This window comes from Canis lupus, chromosome 25, assembly GCF_003254725.2.
Source record: "Canis lupus dingo isolate Sandy chromosome 25, ASM325472v2, whole genome shotgun sequence".
In the NCBI taxonomy this organism is placed as follows: domain Eukaryota; kingdom Metazoa; phylum Chordata; class Mammalia; order Carnivora; family Canidae; genus Canis; species Canis lupus.
The window spans coordinates 30,994,429-31,012,016 of record NC_064267.1 but is presented as its reverse complement, the minus strand read 5'-3'; the positions used below and the strand labels follow the sequence as shown (position 1 = coordinate 31,012,016).

The 17,588-nt window shown below is 46.0% G+C and overlaps 1 protein-coding gene across 2 annotated transcripts in view; it reads left to right on the top strand.

Annotated features, from left to right (window-relative positions):
- The window catches only part of DPYSL2 (dihydropyrimidinase like 2), a 137,665-nt gene that overhangs the window by 66,514 nt on the left and 53,563 nt on the right, over positions 1-17,588 (top strand). For both annotated transcript variants that reach the window (XM_025463033.3, XM_025463034.3), the window contains exons 2-3: positions 1,093-1,181; positions 3,037-3,221. In XM_025463033.3, coding sequence (XP_025318818.1) covers positions 1,093-1,181; positions 3,037-3,221 — 274 coding nt within the window. The remainder of the gene's footprint in view (positions 1-1,092; positions 1,182-3,036; positions 3,222-17,588) is intronic.

The following is a 17,588-nucleotide window of genomic DNA, read 5'->3' as shown; positions in this document are numbered from 1 at the left end:
TACCTCTCATCCCCTATATTTTTTTAAGGATTGGTTATAATTTTCTTTTTTTTTTTTGATAGGTGCTGAATATAAATAACAGTAAGAATATTGATTTGTAACTGGATTTTAAGTTAGCCATTATCAAAGTGAATGTCATCTTCTGAAATGTTTTGTATATTAAAAGAGCAGTCTGTGGTTCAGCTGGTAACTGAGTCTGGAAGAACACAGGTGCATATCCACTGAACACAGACCGTTAATAATCTCATTCTGTCAACAGCATTTGGGATAGAGATGAGTCATAATGTAATATTTCTGTTGTATTTGTGGCCTTCATGTGCTGCTTGTCATATATATACACATGAACGTATTTTGCACCAATTAAGTATAAAATATAAGTGCATCAACAACGTAGATTTTGGAACTTGCCAGTTCATCTACTTGATCACAAAACTCTACCTTTTTCTTAACAGCTTAGTAGTGAAAGTAGTGTATGTTTGAAGTATTTTTTCCTCTCTGTTACAATCTCTGTGATTTACCTCAAAGATAAAAAGTGAATATACAGAACATATTGAAATGAAACTTTGCAGTGGTCGAATCAAGTGTGTTTGTGTAGAGTATCCCATGACAACAGACTTGGTTAATTTTTCCCCGACACGAAACTTGCCAAGAATTGACTTCCCTACATGTGGGTGTGTATATATATATATATATATATTTTTTTTTTTTTTTTTTTTTAATGACGTTTAACCTAAAGCCGTTTAAAAAAATATTGTCTTCTTTATCTGAAATGTTTCCACTGCTCTTCAAAGGGAGATTGTTCTTTCATTTTCTTTCTCTTTTCTTTCACTGGAAAGGGATGGTTTTTTTTTTTTGGTTTTGTTTTGTTTGTAAACCTAGGATAAGCTTTGAGCTTTTGCCAGTGTTTGACTCATCAAGTGATGAATAAGTTGTCACATCAGGTTCACCTTTGTCCCTAAAGCTTTTCCAAAATTGACATATTTTGAGCGTCTCTTTTGAATAGTGAAAAATACGTCCTTAGCTCATTGTCTCATTACCAGTGTTTCTCATAGATCACGTGTGAATTGTGACTTTATTACTTCTTTATTTCAGAGTGATCGTCTTCTGATCAAAGGAGGTAAAATTGTTAATGATGACCAGTCATTCTATGCAGACATATACATGGAAGATGGGTTGATCAAGTAAGTGTAATTCATCATATAGACAAATTTGTGTACTTTCCAGTATTCCTAAGCAGTACCTGCAATTCACATTTGTAGCATCAAACTTTAATAAGGACTTCAAAGGCTTACTAACTTAGGATCTGTTTAAGCTCATTTTGATTGGTGGTAATTAGTGAATTTGAAAACTCAGATTTAGGGAATTCAGAGCCACAGTTAAATGCACACCCATTTCCTTATGTGTTATGTAATTTACTATTTTCACCGAGGTGACACAATGTCCTCTGGTTGCCAGTTCAAATACTTGGTTCATGATCTATTGAATACATTAAAGGTTTTCCTAGAACGTAGTTGTTTCAGTCGATTGCCCCATCGAAGACACAAACGTGGTGTACAGCCTCTTCTCTGAAGATAACACATCTGCTTTCTTAATTAAGAATCCAAGTTGGTGGGGCCAAAGGACACCAAATTGATTACCAAGTAACACACAAAGTACTGCTTCATCCTGAGGGAATTTTGGGTTTCATTCTGTAAGTGGCAACAAGCACAAAGAAGACTGCCCTTGTGCTTATTGTATATTGTGTGGCAGAGGAGAACGGACAGAGGGTTAAGTGAGCTGAGTCTATTGAGTATATACCAGTAGCCTCCTGCCCTCCTCACTGGGGCAGCTCACAGGGCCCTGGAGAAGGAGCGCATCTGTTTAAAGACAAACACTGTAGCATATGACATCTTTTAAATAAGCAGCATTCATCAAGTGCTAGCAGCAAACCAGTTTGGAGGAGTGGAAAACTGAAGTGGATATGTCTGTTGCCTGGAAACTCACACCCTGATTTATGAACCTAAAATAGGTCTTAACATTTCCACATTTAATGTTTTCTCCATGTGTGTTTGCTTGTGACATTCTCCGCTCCAGGCTCTCAAATACCATGACTTTCATGTTCCATTTTCCCCCAATTAGAAGGCAGCATGATACTGGCCTAGAAGTGAGCAAGCCTGTGTCCTATTTTTAGTCAACACTGATTTGTTTCAGAACTTTATCATCTCCTCCTTGATTACTTTTTCCTTCTGAAAAAACTAGTAGCGAGATGTAGCCCAGATGTTTTTAAAAATTGGAAACAAATCCATGTCCCCCAACATAATATTAGTTGTTCTGTCCTTAGTATCTGAGTAACTGAGCACGTGCTTCCAAATTTTTTTTTTTTTTTAAGATTTTATTTATTCACGAGAGACAGAGAGAGGCAGAGACAGATAGAGGGAGAAGCAGGCTCCCTGCAGGGAGCCTGATGTAGGACTTGATCCCAGGACCCCAGGATCATGCCCTGAGCCAAAGGCAGACGCTCAACCACTGAGCCACCCAGGCACCCTGCTTCCAAATTTTTAAATAGTTGTAATCATTATGTTCCTTTTCCCCCCCCTTTGTTCTACTGCTAACCTTTCCACCCCTGTTTTCTTGGGGTTGAAAATAAATGTAAAGTATAACCAGGTGTGGAGAGAATTGCTATTTGATAATTAGTTCAGGTATATGTGTTACAGAGAAAGTGTTGGGGCCTTTTATATAAATATCTTGGGGCCTTGTTATCATTTGATCTTAGGGGTTTTTTGGCAATTAAACCTCTTCAATCAGGGCTTCTGGTACTTTATTTAAATTGTGTTTTCTAAAAAAAAATTTTTTTTTGTTTTCTAGTATGCTCTGCTTTGCCTCTTAGTTGGGAGTAGGGACTGGGGAAGCACACATAATATGAATATGAACAGTAATCCAAAAAGTCTGTAGAACCTAGGGAAGGATAGTATATGGCTTTGTGAAATGTCCTGTCAGATGCCATTTGGTTCAGGGATGGTTTATTGACAACTGTTATCATCCATCCTGTTTATTTAGGCAAATAGGGGAAAACCTGATTGTGCCAGGAGGGGTGAAGACCATTGAAGCCCATTCTAGGATGGTGATCCCTGGAGGGATTGATGTCCATACCCGCTTCCAGATGCCTGACCAAGGAATGACCTCCGCTGATGACTTCTTTCAAGGCACCAAGGCAGCCCTGGCTGGGGGAACCACCATGATCAGTAAGATAGCTTAAAAATAATAATCTTAGAGCTTGGGAGCCATTATTATTTGAAAATGAGTCTTTGTTGTTTGATTCTTTCCTTCAAAAAGTTGCTGGACTGAGCAGGGGATTGATTTACCTCAGAAGTGGGTGGGAGTGGGCCAACCATTTGTCTTGTGTCCTTGTCCTCATTTTCTGTCTGACTTGGAGTCATCCAGTTGAACTTGAGAATATGGTTCTAGAGAATTGTGGTAGGGTAGAAGGAATGGCTTCTTGCTTCCACCTCTGGAATTTTTGTCTTCCTTAACCTGAAAATGTGATTTGATGGTGGTCACTTTAAACACACAGCGTTGGGAGCAATTGTCAAAGCTCTCAGTTTTGAGTCTTTGCTCCAAAGTATTTGAAACTTCATTTTTAAAGAATTCCTGAGGGTGCCTCTTCCTGGGATGAGGATGGGGTGTCATAAATGAAATGTGGAAGGCTGAACCTCTCTATTCCACTGCTAAGAAAATCAAATGGGAGGAATATATCCTGGCCTGGCTTTGACATAAATGAAATTGGGTGGTCCTGCTTGGAGAGGGAGCCACAGATATCATTAAGTGTCATTTAGATATGAAAATTGCTGGCACTAACAGCTGGGTATCCTTCATGTGTTGCTCCAAAGAATTCATGCTTTCCATTCAGCTGAATCTAAAGTGTTATTTCTTGGAGTCATAGCACACATGTTAAGAATTTGCTTGTAGAATGTCAGTTTCCAATGTGTCTCTTGATGTCCCTGTGACAGATCTTATTTTGTCTTTGAGAAGGTGGGCCTACACACACAGCGGTCCATCAGACACATAGGTTAAAAAAAAAAAAAAGTTTATATGAGAGCGAAGGTAAATACATAGTCTTTAAAACTTACAGTTCAATTCAGAAGAGGGTCAAAGTAGAAAGAATTCAGCTGTTTTTATACTTTAGAGAAACCTACTGCTTGTTTTTCAGAATAGTGGTCTTTTCCCCTTACAACTTCAGGGTCTCAGCTTCCTTTTTTTTTAATCCTACTGCCCAGGGAAACATTGCCTTGCCTTCCCCTCTTCGTCTGATCCTCCCTTGCATTTTAAATTGCATGTCCCTGGTCTTCTGTGAGTCCTGGTCTTCAGAATGATTGAAGGATTAGGGAACGTTCTCTCCTGTTCAGCTTTCCAATGACACAGCCTGCAGATTTAAGCCTTGTTACCTCTCTTTTTTTTTAATTTTTTATTTTTTTGCGGGGCACATCACCTTCTAACCCAGTGGGGCTACTCAAGGTGGGGGTGATCCTCCACACACACCTCAGGACCCTGACCTGGAGAAGGCTGCCATTTTGTCCGTGGTATCTGTTAGGACTCGCTTGGTACTGGTGGGCATTGCTACCTATCCTCCAGAGCTGGCTGCAGAGCCACATTAGAGCTTTGAGGAGCACAGGCTGCTTGGGTATAAGCCTGCAGGTTATAACCTGTCTCCGTCTAGAGTTCACATGAGGGCCCTGTAGGCCCCCACATTGGTCACAGGGTGTTAATAAGCCACAAATAATATTCCTGAGCGAGTAGTCAGGGATGTCTCATTGGAGGGATTGCTGGGCAGGAGCCCTCCACGGGGGAGAGGCTGCTAACCAGGAGTCTGGTGTTCTGGTCTCCCTCCAGCATTAACTTGCTGTGTGACTGTGGGCCAGTCACCTCACTTAGCGGGGCTGCTCAATGTGCACAATGAAGAATATGCACCATATGACCCTGGATATCCCTCTCAGCTCCCCACACCTGCTGATTCACTGAGCTCAGAGACCGTTTGCCTTTGATCAAATGCACTTTGCTCAGCAGATGCATAAAAACCATTTTCTCTCAGACTTACTTGAAAGACCCCATCATTCTGTTTTCTCCTCTCTTGTGTCCTTGAATGTGCCTTCCACTCCTTACATGTGACCAGTGACCCATTCTTTGGCCTCATTTTCTTTTTTTTTTTCTTAATAAAGTTTTTATTTATTTATTGATGAGAGACACAGAGAGAGGGGCAGAGGCACAAGCAGAGGGAGAAGGAGGCTCCCTGCAAAGGAGCCCAAATGTGGTACTTGATCCTGGATCTTGGGGTTACGCCCTGAGCCGAAGGCATACGCCAACCGCCGCCAACCGCCGAGCTACCCAGGTGTCCTGCGATCATGTTTTAATGTAGGGTTTGTGATGCAGTCAGTTAGGCCAAAGAGTAGGGGAATTCAATGAGCAAACCTCAAAGAGTGAAAGTAATCAGCAGTGGTGGGGATATGGTTGGAGTTGTCACATCCCAAACTCCACTGCTTTTATAGCCTGATAAAAATATTCCTTGCAAATAACCACCCATGGTTATTGACGTCTATATAATTCCCACTGGCCTGCCCTTCCCTCAAGATGTAAGTGGTAATAATACGGGTTTGAGGAAATCAGGATTTTTTCTGCTTGCTGGTCATGCATTCTGCATTGCTTCCAGTGAGCGCCCGGCACAGGGGCACTTTGCGGAGACTATTTTGCAAAGAGGGAGAGCTAGCTTGATGTGACTTTGTTGGTACCTTTGACCTGCTCCTTCATGGAGACTGTAGCTTCTTCAGTGAGTATTGAGGCCAAAAGGAAATGCTTAGGGCACTTGCAAAGATTCGGGTGAAAACTCAGAGGAACAAGCCATCAAAGTAAATCAGTGCACCACTGCCCACACCCCCTTGCTCCCATCTTCCCGCATTGCTACAAGCACATGCCCTTTGCTGTGTGCTCCTCAGGTCCGTCTGAACCGGCACTGCCCAAGGTGCAAATGTAGCAGAGCAGTCCAAGTTTAAAAATGGAGGTGACGCGTCAGCAGCAGAAAATAATATTATTGCCATCAAACAGAGCCTCCCATTGAGACTGGCACAAGGAGATCTTTGTAAGGGGCGTTCAGTGCGGGGCAACTTTGCCCTTTCCATCCAGGGATGGGTGGGCGGAGCCTCCAGACATGCCCTGCAGGAAGCTTCTAGACTGGCTGAGGGGTCAGGGAGGTGGCGGGAGTTGCAGCTTGGGGAAAATGCTGCTGGCTCCCTGGGAGCTTTATGATCATCAGAGTTAAGACCCAGCATCTCCTGGGAAGCAGATGGGAATGGTTACCTCCATTTTATAGAGGGGAAATCTGAGGCCAGAGGGAAGGGCATTATTTGCTGACACCCTGTGTGTTGGTGTAAGTGGCGGGTGTAGACAATACACCTACATTTCCGGCTCTACCATCTGCCTTCTGTGTGACTTTAAGCCTCAGTGGTCTCATCTGCAAAATGCGTAAAGTTGTTACAAAGGTTGACTTGGAGACATTGGAACAGTACTTGGCCTGTAGTAAGCACTTGGATATGGTAAGTTAAAATTTTTCCATCTCATCTCTGGATCTCTACTTTCCTAATAGAGCCAGAGAAAAGAGCTCCAGCTGCAGGAGGGAGCGGGGTTCTCCGAGTGTGGTCATCAGCTTGTGTACTCCAGTGTCACCTGCGTGCATTTTAAACTGTGCAACTTCTTGGGCTCCACCCAACCTACTGAAGTAGAGAGTGTGCTGGTGGCACCTGTGAACTTGTGTTTGAATCTGGTGATTGTCACATGCACTTGAGCTGTTCGTGAGTACGGATCTCAGGGATCCAAGCCAGATCTCTGCATTCTAGATGTCCAAGGGCCAGGAGCCACAGCTCAGAGAGGAGAGCCTGACTGTCACTTCTGCTAACCTGACTGCAGGCTCTCTGGAGGGGCGGAGCCCCAACACCATACAGCAGAGACCGGGGCGGGACTTGAGTACAGAGAAGTGAGGACAGACTGCTGCTGCTGAGGGCTGGTGAGCACTGGAAGGGGCCTCTCTGAGTTCTGGACTTGTCACCTTTTAGATGCGGGCCCACTGGATGTGCCTCAGGCATCTCCATCTAGCCATCCCTCTCTTTTGGTGCACAACTCCAGACAGGGTGTTTGTCACAGTCATGCTGGTTTGAACCCATAAAGTCACCCTGTGCAGATTTGGGAGGATTTTATCTCTTTGATCTCTTGTACCCACTCCACGACTGCAACTGATGCATTCATACTTTTGTTGTCTGTAATGGATTTTTGCCCCAGCCTCCTGAAGAGTCTCACTTGCCTCTGGGATCCTGTCTCTATAGCCTGCATGTCTCCTTGCACCCTGGGCTCTTTGTCTGGCATGGTGGGCATCATGCCATCTCCCTCCGGTGAAGCCCTTTGGCTCTCTCTTGTCTGGAGAACGCAGCTCAAGCAACAGAGCCCTCACAACCTGACTCAGTCCTGATGCTCCAGGCTGGACTCATGTTGTCACCTCAGCCAGGGATGCCCTTACCTTCTTTTCTTTGCCTCTAGGAATCTTAATTACCCTTCAGCTAGGTGTTACCTCTGTCCTAGAGCTCCTCCAGAGCCCCGTTCACTGTAATATACCACGGCCTCTTTGTCCCTTGGCAGACATTGGGTTTTTGTCCCATGGCCAGTATGGCATCCATCCTGTGTTACAGCTTGATCAAGACCTCCTTCTTTTGAGTACTCCCTACCCGCCCAGCAATATCTCCCCCCTCAGGTGCTCCACTGATGGCTTCCAGTTGAATGAATGAGTGAATGAATAAATGAATGAATGGAGACTCTAAGGGGACTTGGTTTCATGCTTCATCTGAGCGTGATGCCAGAGGACTGAGAATCCTGGGGTGGGGTTAGCATGTCTGAGGTCCATCATGGTCATTTCAACTGAAGCAGATACCTCCAGAGGTGACCCCTTGTGTCTGCTTCCCCCACCCCGTAGTCACCGAGGGCAGCAGTTGAGGGAGGGCAACATGAGGGGAGAGCCCGGGGCCCATGCATCAGCCTAAGGTCGTGATCGGGCAGCTCCCTCCTCCCCCTCCGCCTGGACTGTTCTTTCAGGAGGAGGCAGGGTAGCACACACTCACGCGGTCCTCCTGTGGGAGATTGGGCAGTCATACCCTGACACACCTTGGGCAGGTCCGTCCCAGTCCTTTCTGGAGTCTTGCCTCTGGAGGCTGGAGGCCTGACGGAAAGGCGAGGAGGCTTCCCACGGCCCTGCTGGCTGGGCTTTCCTCAGGAGACGTGGCTCCGAGTGTCACTGTGGTACATCCACTGCTTGTCATTTTTTCATCCATGTGGCATTTGGGTTAACTCCCTGCTTCTGATGAGTACACATGTGTGAACACACACACACACTATAATATAAATCGCCTGTAATTGATACTTTGATTATTCCCTTTGCACCATTCATTTGACTCGGGTTAGAAAGTGTTTACAAAAACGGCCAACCACATCAGACTGAAGTTTCAGAGTCCAGGACCAAAGTTGCGGCCACAGAATCTGGCCGCGGTCTGGCGATTAGAAAGCCACGTTAGCCGATGGGCTCTCGTCGCCTCTTGCCCTCCGCTGCTCTGTCTCCCCAGGCACACGTGGGTGAGGTCACTGTGCGAGCAGACACCAACGGGGCCTGCACAGGTGGTGCCAGGACTCTCAGCCATGACCATCTGTCTACTCCGGGCAGGATTTTGGGTTGATCACCTAACACCTGCTGAGCAGAATGCAGGAAGGGAGGGAAAAGATGAGGAGACCCATTGGGTTGGGCTTGACCAGCCAGCCTTGTAGCCCTGTGGGTTTGGGGTAAGGTCCCTCTAGAAACAGAGGTATTCCCATTCGGGTCTCTAGGTCCTGTGGATATTGTCATGATTATCCTAATCTACTCGGGGGGTTCTTGCTGGCTTCTGGCTCTGAGAGCTGGCAGTTCCAACTTTGGAATTCATCCCTGCCTGCAAAGGGGGTGGTAGGCCTTTATCTCCTAAGAAGGCATCTGCATCCTCCCATGATCCGGTTCTGGCTCTGTGTGTGAATGCTGTACACGGAGTTTGGGGAGTCTCAGTACTCGGATGCACCCAGAGCCTATTCTCTGGCTTCCCATAGAGCAGGATGTTTAGACTTTTGGGAGCTTCCTGTTGACTCTGTTGCCCACAATCCACAATGGCGGCTGGAGCCAGGAGTAGTAGCAGGGGAAGTGGAAACGTTGCACTCCAGCAAGGTCTTCCCAGTCTCTAGATGTGAGGGATAGGCTTCAGGGGTCAGCATCCTGAGGGATCAGGGTTCCATGTGGCTATATAAGAGCCTGAATGACACAGACATGTCCGAGGACACCCTGGCTCTGTGTCCTGGCTCTGTAAGCTGAGCAAAGATTTCTGGAGGGCACAGATAATGCCGAATCTGATTGTATATGGCACCTCGCATACGTGGAAGCTGCCTAATAAAGAGCTGAATGAATCTGGACCTACATCTGGACTGCATTGGTGCTTCTACCTTAATAGTTTCACATCATTGTCCTGGGACACCTCTTCTCATGTGAAATCCTACATGGACAGGCCTCCCCTCTTCCTGTCCCCTCTACCACCTGGCAGATAAGGCTGATGAAGATGGAGCTGCTCTGGCTGGAACAGTGGGCTGTGGGAGGGCCCAGGTCTTCACCCCCTTTCTCACTGTGTTCCCCATCTTGGCAGCCTTTCTGCCTCTGGGGAATCCTTAGCGCTTGGGGAATCCTTAGTGCTTGGCGAAGCCTAGTTCGGAAACCACCCCATTCCATTACTGCCTTCTCCATTGCTTCCCTTCCCTACCTAGCCATGTGACTGCTCCCTGCCTAGCTCCATGTTAAGTTCTAGGAGAAAGGGTGTTCAGTAAGAAGGGACTTACCCACTTAGTCATTTAAGAAACTCCTAACTACACTGTAACTTTGGGGTGGTTTTGTGCAACATATCTTTCGGTTCAAGACAGGAATTGGGACAGAGCACCCATGTCACTTCTCCTGCATAGGTTTGCACTGCTTTGCTTGGATTTTCATGAAAGCCCATCATAGGTAAACATTCTGTCCTTGTTTGCAAAATTAATGATGCACAGTGTTTTAAAGAGAAAAATGCCTGTCTGAGGGAGTGGCTGGCCTAGGTGTTTGCGTTTTCCGACCTACCATTCATAGTTCTAGCCCCACATCACTCCTTTTGGGCTGCTTTTCTCTTTTTTCCTCTTGGAGAAGACTTCCCTATTTCTTCTTGGAAAATGATTATTTCTTTGGGTTTCGAGGGCTCTGCCTCTGACTTTTCTGCTCTTGTTGGGGGAAGCCATTTACCCAAATTTCTTGCTTTTAATCCATCCTAACTGCCATGGTAATGATAAAGGGTAATTACAGTGAGTAGAAATTAGAGTCTTTCTGGTTAACCCATTTGGGAGGCAGCTCTCTTTGAATGTGACTAAATGTTCCCCTAATGATAGAGAGGATGCAGTGGGGGGCTGGGGTTCTGGCCGAGGCTGCCTGTCCAGGGAAGGGAATTTTGCAGTGAGCCAGAGCAGTAGTTATAAACCTCGGTGGCGCGCCTAGAATCCCCTGGGGACTCTTCATAAACTGCAGAGACCAGAACTTCTGACTTTATTGTTCTAGGTGGCCTGGGCATTAGTTTTTTAAAAATTCCAGGTGATGGCCGGGGTTAAGAGCTGTGGATCTAGGTGCTTGTTCCAACAGCTGGTCTTCAGCTGAAACTGAATGAATATCTGTCAAGGTTTTCTTTCTTTCTTTCTCTTTCTTTCTTTCTTCTTTCTTTCTTTCTTTCTTTCTTTCTTTCTTTCTTTCTTTCTTTCTCCTTTCCTTTCCTTTCCTTTCCTTTCCTTTCCTTTCCTTTCCTTTCCTTTCCTTTCCTTTCCTTTCCTCCTTTCCTCCTTTCTTCCTTTCTTCTTCCTCTCTCCCTCCCTCCCTTCCTTCCTTCCAGAATTTTATTTATTTATTCATAAGAGACACAGAGACATAGGCAGGGGAGAAGCAGGTTCCCTGCAGGGAGCCTGATGTGGGACTTGATCTCAGGACCCCGGGATCATGACCTGAGCCAAAGACACTCAACCACTGAGCTACCCAGGGGCCCCACTGTCAAGGTTTTCTAAAAGCTGGAGATGCCCTCTGCCACCATTTCCTGCTGTATCCTGTCCTCTTTGTGAAGGGAGGGGGAGGGGGATTGCACTGTCATGACCTGGGGTGTGTGGATTTTGCAGCCAGCAGGTGTCCTCCAGAAGCTAATGAAACATGGTGGGGCTGAGCTAATGTCACCAACAAGGGCCTCCCTTCAGTTGCTGTCCTTGGTGTGCTGGAAGATTGTACTTGGCTAATGCCCTAGTAGGGCACTGGTTAGGACTTGCAGAAGTGGGGTGGAAGGTAGGTGGGGAAGGAATGCTGAAGGTCAATGACAGGGGCTGGGATGGGGCCTGGGATGGGGGCCTGGGACGGGGGTGGGGGGGGTGGGGGGGGTGGGGGGAAGGCTGGAATGGGGGCTGGGATGAGTATTTGATGTCCCTGGCCCCATGGGCCACCTGCTGGGCTGGTTTCCCTGAGAAAACCCTAGTGCCTTTAGATTGAATCAATAGTGTTTATGACCTAATCTCCCTCTAATGATAGGTCAGAACTGAAATCCTTCTTTGTGGGGAGCCTATGAGGGAGAACTCAAAAGAGCCTGGTAATAACATAGAATCAGAGACTTTAGGCAACTGTTCAGATTTTCTGTCCTGGCCTCTGTCTTCCCAGTGGGTGGAATTTACTGGACCATGCTTCAGAGGGCAACACAACAGGGCTGGGGCAGCCGAGCTCCAAGGGGCCGAAGACCTCAGTTTAGTTTCCCTTTCTAGTACTCGCTGCTTGAGTATGGTCATGTGATACCTTAGTTCTAGATGGCAGTTTCCACGTCTAGAACATGGGGACAATGCTGTCCTGTACGTTGGACTTACGTGCGCAAAGCAAGCAAGGTTGTTTGTACCACTCTTTGGAAATGATTATTGTGACACTTTTGGTACACGTGTGGATCGGTTGATCTATCTATCTACTTAAGTACTCTATTGTGTGTCTGTCTCATCTCTGTGTCTTTCATTTATCTCCTCTCTCATCTCTATATGTGACATCATCATCTATCTATCTAGTCTGTATGTCTAGCTATCTAATCTCTTGCCTAGCATCTAGATAAATCTATATTATCTGTCTGATGCATCTACGCAATTTAATATCTACCTACTTATCGAAGGGTCTGTCTATTGATGTGCTCTTCATCTCTCCTGCTCCAAGGGTGCAGTCACATGCCAGCTAATTCCAGATGGCTTATCTCCCTTTGCTGCCACTTGGTGAGTTCAAGGCTTATTTTGTCTTCAAGCCCTTTTGTAATGGACTTTGTATTCTGAACATAGTAAGAAGAACGACTGTCTTGGGAAAACGACCATCTATCTGTCTACCTATCTATGAAGCCCTCTAAAATGGCTTCTTACACAGAAATTTAAAATTGTACTTTTCACTTTCCGCTCCACCTCCAAAAAATCACTGGAAAACTTGGAGCTCGAATTTCTTGACAACACACTCCGCCCCACAGATGCAAAGCGATGTCACCAGGAAACAGCTCATCAAGTCAATAACTCTTGCTAGATTGGAATTCTCAGCCAAACAGGAATTCAGATGAGGCCAACTTTATACTTGGTTGTCACCGTGCTGTTGAACACCCAGGCCTCTCTGTTTCTTGTGGTGGATTCATTACAGTCTCTGCAAGGAGGTTGCATTTGTTGCTGAACCTGTAGAAACCCCTCCTTGCCCTCAGCTCACCGAGCTTCCCGTGCCCAGCCTAGAGTCATGACCCTGGCATCGGGGACAAATTCCTCCCCAGTGGGTGTCCCACTTAGGAGGGCTTTAGCCATATAGAGCCCAACACTCAGAGCATGGTGGGAGAGTCTGGGCAGAATGCTGAGCTTTCTCCTCTCCGGGCAGGCATGGGGCATGACCTGTTTTTGACATCAAGTGAAAGGACCATGTCAGACCCCTTGGAGATGAAAGCACTGGTCCCTGATCCGTCATCGGCCAGTTCTGGCAGATAGGAGTAGCTGCTTTTCCCTCAACTGGCACATCTCCTGCTGCTTTCATCCAGCTGGGAGTCTTTATTATTTATAATTTATTTATTTCTTGCGTGGATTCATTAGCTACAAAATCGTGGGTGACAAAATACAAGTAGAACAAACCCATTGTGAAGGCAAGAGGAGAATTTACATAGAAAACCATTCCCTGAGGGGTGGACAGATATTTTGGGGATACACAGAGCTCAGTGGAGGGGGGTGGAGTTAGTATTTTGGAGAAAATAGAATTTTTGCTTTAGAATTTTATATGCAGATCCAACAGAGTGTTGCAGCTCAAGCCCAGGAGTGGTGGTATGTTTTAAGTGTCATTTTATGCCATTATATGGGGGCTTCAGCCCTATAGGTGGAATGGCCATCTCAGTTTTTGTCCAGGTGAATGCACGTGTGGGAGCGAGAGGGGGTGCTCCTGAGGACAATGGAGTCAACCATGGTGGTCTCAGGTAAACCCAGATGAGCATCACTCTTCCTCTGAGGGGCTTGCCTTGAATTCTCTTGTCCTCAGATGAGCTTGAAAGTGAATGACCCAGTGGCTGCTCTCTGGACCATGCCACTGGCCTGCAAGGACTCGCAGGGCAGAGCTGCATGACTCTTTTGCACTTGAGATGGTTAGAAGAATGTGGGGTAACTCGGAGTGAGCAGGTAATTGGTGTTACTTATTGGGGCATCGGTGCCGGGCCAGCCCTACACATTCCATTTCTAGTCCTTCCATTAGCCCTGAAGATAGGTGGGCTTATGCTCATGCCATAAATGAGGAAGTGGGAAGCCCAGAGAAGCCAGGTGACTTGCATAAACCCACGGGGCTTGCAAATGTTGGGACTGGGATTCTGAGCCAAGCTCTGGGCTGACGGCACTTGCAGATCACAGAATAAAAGGGTACTGTTTGCCTTTTAACAATTAAAAAGTGTGCTCATGAATGCTCCTCTGTGCCAGTGTTGTCGGGTGTTTCACAGATATCCCAGATGCAGCCCCCACCTAGAGTTTGTGGTCAGGCATTGGGCTACTATCCATCCCCAAGGAACAGAAAGATTTTGGTGTTAAAGCTTTATACTGCTCTTTGATCCAACTTTATTTACTTATTTAAATTTTTTTAAAAAAATTATTTATTTGAGAGAGAGAGAGAGAGAGAGAGAGCGCACAAGTAGGGGGAATGGCAGGCAGAGGGAGAGGAAGAAGCCGATTCCCCTCTGAGCAGCGAGCCTGATGGCGGGGGGGGGGGGGGGGGGGGGCTCCATCCCAGGACCCTGAGATCATGACCTGAGCCCAAAGCAGATGCTTAACCGACTGAGCCACCCCGACGCACCCCCAACTTTCATTTAAAATTATTTTTTTCTATAGTATCCAGGGAGGGAGTGATCAGATAGTGACCATCTTCCTTCCACAGGAGGCTGTGTCCAGTGGGGAAAGATGCTCACCACAATGGGGGTCGAGGGTATCTTGCTGTCCAACAGAAGCACTGGATTGATGCCCTAGATTCCCCACCCACCCCCCGTGTCCTGGGGTGTATCTGGAGAGCAATTGAGAGGAGTAACCGATGCCATGCATTTATCAGCTGAACTTACCCCTGGTTCTGGGAGGCCCAGGAGCTCTTTTCCATGTGGGCCAGATTGTGCTGAGTCCTGTCACGCAAGCTGCTTCAAAGGTCTCCTTGCCCTTGCCTGGGCCTCGTCTTTCCTCCTTTTTCTGACTCACTTTGGCATGGTCCCCTGCGAGGTTCACTGGGCTCAGCTCTTTGCAAGGCTGATTGGGAAACACCTCGGGCAGATGGCATTGTTTTAGGAGGACCAAGGACAGGGAGGAAAATCTGACAGTTTTTCCGAGTTGAGATTGCTGTTCTGCACATTGTTTTTTCCTTTATGGAGATAATCCAAGGAGCACCATGAGGTGTAGTGGAAAGAATTTGAGGCCTACACTTCTTGACGACACATCTTCAGGATGCTAGGAATCCGAGACCTTAATTCTGGAATTGACCCTGCTGCATATTTATTAGCTCAGGCAGGTTGTCCCTTATTTCTGTCTTGGTTTTGTTGGTTTCCTGAAGGGCCTGGATCAGACTTTCTTGCCTGCTGGGGTTGCAGAAAGGATTCAGTGGGGGCGATGTAGTTGATTGGGCTTGGGCAGGTTAAGTTTGAGGGAGGAATGGGCCCTACAGCCCCGTTTTGCTCCTAACAGTTAATATCATGACACCTGGACACTGAAGTATTTGAAGGGATACATTTGTAGTGATTGACTTCAGCAGTTACCTCACATTTCATCATATATACATCTCTCCTTCCATTGAGATTCGCTCAAAATGGTCCGCATAACTCTGAAATCGTATTGTTTTGGACATTATAGCAGCACATCTTCTCCATCACCTAAACTTCTTTTCTTGCTGAGAGCACTCAGCTCTGTTATTGGAGAGTTCTCCTCTGGCACCAGGAAACATAGTTTACATCTTACTTTGGGAAAGGAGGACTTGCTTTGCTGAATTTTATATCCTGCTTAGTGGGAAATTTAAGCTACCCAATCATTTTCTCCCTTATATTCTAGAAAAAGGCCCATTTGTTTAATTAGAAAAAGGTACTTTTAAATAATGGCTGGCTCCAAGGACAGGTAAAATTTTAACACCAAAGTCTTTGTTACTGGGGGATGGAGAGTGCAAGCTCCAGGTGAGGGCTGTGTCTTAGAGATTGTTTACTGCTATCTCTTCACTTTGCAGCAGGGAATCCAGAGCTCAGGGGGTGATGTGACCTTGGGGACAGGTCTGAGACTGCTGGTGTGCCCTTTCTCTCATGGGGCATGTTTATATCTGTACTAGCGTGCCTCGTGTGCATTTTTGTTCACTACCAACGGTGAGTGCTGGCAGTTCACTCACTCTTAAGAAGAGAAGCTTTTCCACCATGCAAAGCTCATCTCCACGAGAAAGCTCACCTTCTGGAGACTAGCTGAGCAAGGTATCATTCCTCTTTGTGGCAAAACGGGGGTCTTCATGGAATGGCAAGATATCTCAGCAAAAGACAGACTGGAAAGGCTGATAAAGAAGAAAGAGATTCCCCTATCTAGGGAGATGGAAAATTTTTATTCAACTGTATTCCTGCTGCCTTTGGCTTGAGTGAATAGGCATATGACTTTCATGTCTCAGTTGCAAGAGTCAGGTGATCCCGAAACCACATTCTGCGCAACATTTCTGTTTCTATGACATAAATCCCCGATTTCCATTGTCTCCTTGCCAGTTAAAAGTGGCCCCTAGCGACCGATGGGTTTTCCATCCATGACTGTGCCAGAAAATGTTATTTTCCTGATTGCATTCCCTCTTCATGGATTGGCTTGACCCTTGCCTTTTCCAATTCTCTTTGTCCCGAAGGCAGTTTGCAAAAAACCCCTGCCTGTCCATTCTGCTTGTTCCTAAGAACTTCATCAAGAAAAGATGCTGTGTAAGAGTCTCATTAGTTAAGGCTTCCTTCCTTCCTTCATTTGTTGATTCATTATTTATATGTTGGTTTGCACAAGCTATATTAACTCTCTAAAAGCTAAAAAAAAATATGTATAATTTATAGGCCATAAAACTTACTCTTTTCAAGTGTTCAATTAAGTAGTTTTCTGTATATTCATAGAATTGTGCAACCATAACTCCATCTGATGTCAGAACATTCTCACCACCTCCAAAAAGAAACCCCATACCAACTAGCAGCTATACCCCACCCCCAACTCAGGCCAGAGACACTCAGCTACTCTCCATCTCGGTGGATTTGGACATGTCACATAAATGGAATTACATAACACGTGGCCTCTTTTGCATCTGGCTTCCTGCGTTTAGCAGAACGTTTTCAAGGCTCATGCGCGTCGTAGCATGAATTAGCACTTCATTCTTTTTTATGGCTGAGTAATAGTGTGTTGTATGGATAGACCACATTTCGCTTATCCATCGGCCAGTTGATGGCATTTGGATTGTTTCTACTCTGTGGCTGTTGTGAATGATACAATGTTCGTTGGTGGACAAGTTTGTGGGTGCACATATGTTTTCATTTGTCTTGGGTATATATTCAGGAGAGGGAGTGCTGGGGTTTAAGCTAATTCTATCTTTAACTTTCTGAGACCCTGCCAAACTTCTCCAGTGGCACCAATTTTCCATTCCCACCGGCGGTGTAGGAAGGCTCCGATTTCTCCATACCCTTGCCAACACTTGTTATTGTCCATTGTTTTTACCCTAGCCATGTGGGGAGACGTTGAGGAGTGAGGTGGTATGTCATTGTGGTTTGACTTTAGGCTTTATTTTGAGGCCACTCTGCTTGTTCACTGACTCCTAGTCACACTTCTCTTGATCTGTGATGTGAGAGCTTGGTTTTAAGTCTGTTTTCCTAGCCCTGCATAGGGGCACCCGGTGTGACCAGTACAGGGATGCTCCTAGAAATGAAGTAGAAGAATACCTGGAATCAGATACACCCCCCAAAAAAGCAGGGTTCACTGTC